This window comes from Corylus avellana, chromosome 6 (assembly GCF_965113065.1).
Source record: "Corylus avellana chromosome 6, dhCorAvel1.hap1.2, whole genome shotgun sequence".
Lineage (NCBI taxonomy): Eukaryota > Viridiplantae > Streptophyta > Magnoliopsida > Fagales > Betulaceae > Corylus > Corylus avellana.
Window position 1 is genome coordinate 21,888,971 of NC_142495.1, and position 5,816 is coordinate 21,894,786.

Below are 5,816 nucleotides of genomic sequence, written 5' to 3' on the forward strand. Positions count from 1 at the left end.
AGTGTTAGCCATCTTGAGTCCCGTTGATGTCCTGATAGGGTGGGTGCTAAGTTCTTTGCCTATTAGTGTTAGTCACATTGAGTCTCATTGATGCCCTGATGGGACGGGTGCTAAGCTATGACTCTGTCGGTTTTGAGGGAACGTCTGCAGTTCCCACAGTCTAGGCCCCTCTTGAGTGGCGTCCCGTGGGTTGGTGCTACTGTGGTCACGCCCAAGTAGAATAGCTACAATTGGCCTCCCCTCCAACCTTTTAAATTAAACCTAATAAGCAAAGCATATTATACCGAAATCTCAACCCTATGTTTTGCTCATACAAAATTAAATCAAATAAGATCTTAACTTCAATTAAAGAAATTCAGATTTGCTCATTTCCTTAATTGATTAAACTTAACTACAACATATAGGTTTTCTATTTCTATTTGTATTGATTAAGCTTAACCACATCTTATAGATCTTCTCTAAATATTTTGTCCATACGTACATAAGACGAGTTTGTAGACAAGTGTGTTGATGACCCTCAGAAAACACATCGTTAGTATGCTCTTCAGTCACCATTACAGATAAGCTTATGTAAAAGTCATTCACAATTATGCCTTGATCAAATTGTTCCCAAAACAAATTACATCCAAAATTATTTTGTCACTGAATTAGCTAATTCACCTCTTTTTAAATATAGAATTTACCATTTATTTTCCATGCTACCCATGCTATTTTACGTTTTCTGAATGCTACCATGATAAAAGGAGTCATCGTCACATGCAATGAAACAGCAAATCAACAGTCCAAAAACAGAAAGAAGGAAATGGATTCCAAGACAGTGGTAGCTGATAAGCCTCATGCAGTTTGTGTTCCAGTCCCAGTTCAAAGCCACATAAAGGCAATGCTAAAATTTTCAAAGCTTCTCCATCATAAAGGTTTTCACATAACCTTTGTGAACACCGAGTTCAACCACCAACGTTTTCTGAAATCGGGAGGTCCCAACTCCTTAGATGGCTTGCCTGACTTCCAATTCAAAACCATTCAAGACAGTCTCCCCCCATCGGATTCCAATGCCACCCAAGCCCTCCCATCTCTTGCCGATTCCGTTATGAAAAACTTCTTGGCCCCATTTTCTGACTTTCTTGTGAAACTCAACACTACAACTTCCAACAATCCTCCTGTGACTTGCATTGTCTCGGATGGTTTCATGCCATTCACTGTCACAGCTGCTCAACAACTTAAAATCCCTACTGTAATGCTCTTCACTGTCCCTGCTTGTAGCTTAATGGGTTTTATGCAGTTTCGTCCTCTAAGGGACAAAGGCCTCACGCCACTTAAAGGTGAAGCATAAAAGTCAACACCCTACATAAACCTTCCATTGTTTTATTATGATTATTTGCAAAGTTTCAACGCCATTTTTTTTTTTTTGCAGATGAGTGCTATCTAACAAATGGGTATCTGGACACAATTATAGACTGGATTCCAGGTATGAGAGACATCCGTCTGAAGGACCTCCCAAGCTATGTTCGAACTACAGATCCAAATGATGTTATTTTCAAGCTTGCCATTGAGGGGGTGGAGAGTGCTCTTAAAGCTTCAGGAATTGTTATTCACACATTTGATACATTAGAGCAAGAGGTTTTGGATGCTCTCTCTCCCATGTTTCCTCGAGTATATGCCATTGGCCCTCTCCAACTACTTCTCAATCACTTGCCCAATGACCCACTGAAATCAATTAGATATAGTTTATGGGAAGAAGAAACTGAGTGCCTCCGTTGGCTTAACACTAAGGCACCCAACTCAGTAGTGTATGTGAACTTCGGCAGCATAGCTGTCATGACACCATTGCAATTGACTGAGTTTGGCTGGGGACTTGCAAATAGCAAGCATCCATTTTTGTGGATAATTAGGCCGGATTTAGTTGAGGGTGAATCAGCAATTTTGCCACCGGAGTTCATGGAAGAAATAAAGGAAAGAGGTCTAATAGCGAGTTGGTGCCCTCAAGAGGAAGTGTTGAACCACCCCTCAATTGGAGGGTTCTTAACGCACTGTGGATGGAATTCAATCATTGAAAGTGTGTGTGCTGGAGTGCCTATGCTTTGTTGGCCATTCTTTGCGGATCAGCCAACAAACTGCAAGTACACTTGCAATGAATGGGGCATTGGCAAGGAGATTAATAATGGTGCCAACAGAGAGGAAGTAGGAAAGCTTGTGAGAGACTTGATGGAGGGAGGCATGGGTAAGAAAATGAAGAAAAAGGCCCTGGAGTGGAAAAAATTGGCTGAAGAGGCCACTGGTCCACATGGTTCTTCATCCATCAACTTCAATAATTTGATGAATGAAGTGCTTTTACAAAAAGTCTAGATGCATTTGAAGCAAAAAGTGTTGTGATAAATGCATGTTGTTATTTTGTTCAATTTGCTTATATTAATAAACTTTAATGGGGCATGTCATTACTATTGCTCCACTTGTTTAAAAAAAATAAAAATAAAAATTTAAGGTTTGATTTTACTGTCATGTTATCTCGTATACAATGAATCTTTAAATTTTTTTTAATATTTTTTTGAGCGATACAAAAGAAGGACTCCAGGAGATCGGTTCAAGCTTTAAATTGATGGGTCTTCAATTGGTAGTCCGGGGCTCACTGGGGTGGAGGTCTCATTCAAGGAGATTGGTTCATACGTTATTCTAGACTAGTCGGGACCAGTGTCCTAGCCCAACTGGATTTGGACTCAGGGATCCGAATCACATATGTGGAAGTTGAGTTAAATGCGACTTTATCATTTCAAAAAGTTTCTATTATTTCTACTATTTTTCTAAAAGGTAGAAGAAAATACTACCTTTCAACAATATAAAGTACGAAACGCAAATTCCCATTCAGTAATAGAACATACCATAGAAGAAATTAAGACATGCAAATAGCATATTATTTGCTCAAGATTTTCTAGAATAAATTCGCTGGTTGGATTTTACATATTGTGTCACAGTCCATGTAGTGTATTAGGCTTACCATCCACCAACGGCGATATGATTGTGATCCCTATCATCCCTTTGGCTCCCATTGGCTCCCATTCCCATACAAGCCTTTCCTCACGCCAAGGTCTCCCATCCGAAGAACATCCGCCCCGCGCAGCGAGGACATCATGAACATGTGCACCGACCAAGCCCCAATTACCTTACCAACATGAGCTTCGTGAGCAGGGACTCATCGTTCTTTTTTAGAATCAAGGAGTCCGATAAATCCCCACTCTTGTAAGACTTGTCCGCCAAGTCGTGAAAGTAACTCGATCGCCTTCCGACCGGAGACTCCGATTTTTCTGAGCTGATCGGAGTTGAGTGAAATGCACCAAGTTCTAAAAGTAGAGCGATTGAGAGTAAGTGTAACATATTCTTATTAAAATTGTTATTCTTCTACCACATGTTCACCACAGTAACATAAAATCACCAAAGCGCTATAAACTTCTTTGATTAAGAAATCATAGGCTCCTAATTTGATAGTATTCAATAACCTCATAAGCAATAAAGATATTAAAACAAACTTAAGAAATTCTTTTGAAGTTTCATTAATAATGGAAGTAGAATTGGAAAAACATGTTTTTTACTACCTATAACTTTAGTTGTAAATGGATATATACTGATATACACTTCATGTCTCATACCATCAAATGTATACATACAAGTACATCTAAAGCAATGATTTTGTAAAAGAAATAATTAACTTAAGACTTCCTCCCCATTTATTTTTCTTTTCACAAACTGTGTTTTACCCTTTAACATAACTTTGCAAATTTAAACCGTGAGCAGCGCACGTTGGCTTGTCCCTAAGAACCTATAGGCTCATCCTGTCGTCATAGGGAAAAGCTACCGAGTTGAGAACTTTCTTAGGTGAAGGCCACCCGGCTGATAGCACACACCTTCTCGTAACCGTCATTCGGTGTGTTTTCCATGCTACCCATTTTCCATCCAAAAATTTATATGTCACTCACCCTCAAGTACAAAGCAACACTTTTAAATTATTTACTCATTTACAAAAACTTAGAATTTTCTTAAATAGAAAGTATTTTTATGTCCTCCCACGTACAGGAAACAAAAGACGTTTGAAAATTTTCATTAAATTTCAACAAAATAAAAATTAAAAAAAAAAAATTCAAAATTAGTTAAGGAGGAATGGCTTTGTGAGAAAACTAATTGAAGCAGTCCAAATGTTTGAGAGCAAGATCCCATAAATAAAGCTCCCAACGGTGAAGGGTTATTAGGCATAAATGCAACAACTCTTATACTTTTAAAGGTAAAAATAAAATTTTTTTTTTTTTAACTCATAATTAATTATATATTATTATTTATCGTCAGTATAATATTTCACCATTTTATTCGGTGGATGTTAGTTCACAATAGGTAGAAGAAAGTTGAAATAAATGACGAGCTTGAGAATTATTTACTCATTTACTACTCGATTACCATATACCCTTATCAACTACCAACTTTACATTATGACCCATCAAATTACCATTTCGTTACCAAAGCCCCCTTCCGACAGTTAAGGTCGTTAAGTCGGACGGTCAACACATGCCTTGAATGCATATGCATTTTTTGAGGGGTAATTATCATTTCCCTACATGAATTACCACTCGATTACTATAAACCCTCATCAACTACCAACTTTACGCATACGTGATGGGTTGGCCGTCCGACCTAATGACCTTGACTGACGGAAATGGAGATTTTAATAACAAAAAGGCAGTTTGATGGGGTCGTAATGTAAAGTTGGTAGTTGATGGAGTACATGGTAATCGAGTGGTCGTTCATGAGGGAAAGGATAATTACCAAAAAAGAAAAAATCTCAGTTTCCGTTTTTCTTTTTGTTGACTTCTCTTGGATTTGGTTCAATTTTCCAATAGTCTTTTTCTTTTTCTTTTTTTTAAATGTAATTACCATTCTTCCGCACATTCTAACTTTGTTAAAAAAAATTATTCATTTAATTAGTAATTTATATTATGATCCATTCTCTGTCATAGTACTATCTTATAAATGGACCTGCACTTACTCTAAGTCTCTAAGCCCCTCTATTTGAGTTGGGTTAATTTACTGTTTTACCAAAAATCTAGTTAGGTGGACCCTCGGTGTTTCACACTTTGAAAGTCTGGAGTTGTAAAAATTATGGACGGTTTTTTGGATTAAATTCGGGGAGAATGGAAGGTTGAGATTAGAAGGGTTGAATTGGAAAATGGGTGTTGGTACTCGCAGGTGGGCATAAATGCACAAGGATTTAGACTCAATGGGTCATTTTGAAGGGGATTGATTCAATGGCTCATATTGAAGGGGATTGATTAATCAAGGGCCACAAATGAATGTTATTTTCAAAGGGGCAATACATGGAGCTGAAAGAGAATGGTATTTGGCACTTAATGTTGATAGACGAGAGCAAAGAGAGAATAGGGTCCTCTCCAGTCTAAAATGGACTGGAGAATATCCAGTTCATGACCAAAATTTTTTCATATAAATCCTAGAACCACAAATGGGACACTTGTTTCACTAACAAAAAATAATAATAAAATTTTATTTCATATTAAAAAATAAAGAAAAAAATAAGGGGTGGTTGGCCACCCCATCTTGGCCATAGGGGGTTGGCCGGACCACCCCGAGGCCCAACATGGGTGGTCCGGCCACCCCCAATGACCAAACAATTTTTTTTTTTTTTTTTTTTTTTTTTTTTTAAGATTTGGCCCTTGGGGGTGACCAACCACCTCATTATTTTTAATTTTTAATTTTATATATATATATATTTCTTTTATTAATGGGACAAATGTCCAATTTATGGCCTCAGGATCTCTCTAGAG

The 5,816-nt window shown here is 37.7% G+C and overlaps 1 protein-coding gene across 1 annotated transcript; it reads left to right on the plus strand.

The window, feature by feature from the left end:
* Nucleotides 1–784: 784 nt before the first annotated feature.
* On the plus strand, nucleotides 785–2,455 carry LOC148585031 (7-deoxyloganetin glucosyltransferase-like). The gene is made up of 2 exons (XM_088517151.1): nucleotides 785–1,319; nucleotides 1,412–2,455. The coding sequence occupies exons 1-2, from the start codon at nucleotides 803–805 to the stop codon at nucleotides 2,341–2,343; spliced, it is 1,449 nt and encodes a 482-aa protein (XP_088373277.1). The 5' UTR covers nucleotides 785–802; the 3' UTR covers nucleotides 2,344–2,455.
* The last annotated feature ends 3,361 nt before the right edge of the window (nucleotides 2,456–5,816 follow it).

Coding starts and splice junctions, on each gene's coding strand:
- LOC148585031 (XM_088517151.1), top strand. CDS start 803: ATGGATTCCAAGACAGTGGTAGCTGATAAGCCTCATGCAGTTTGTGTT. Junction 1,320..1,411: donor AGGCCTCACGCCACTTAAAG/GTGAAGCATAAA, acceptor TTTTTTTTGCAG/ATGAGTGCTATCTAACAAAT.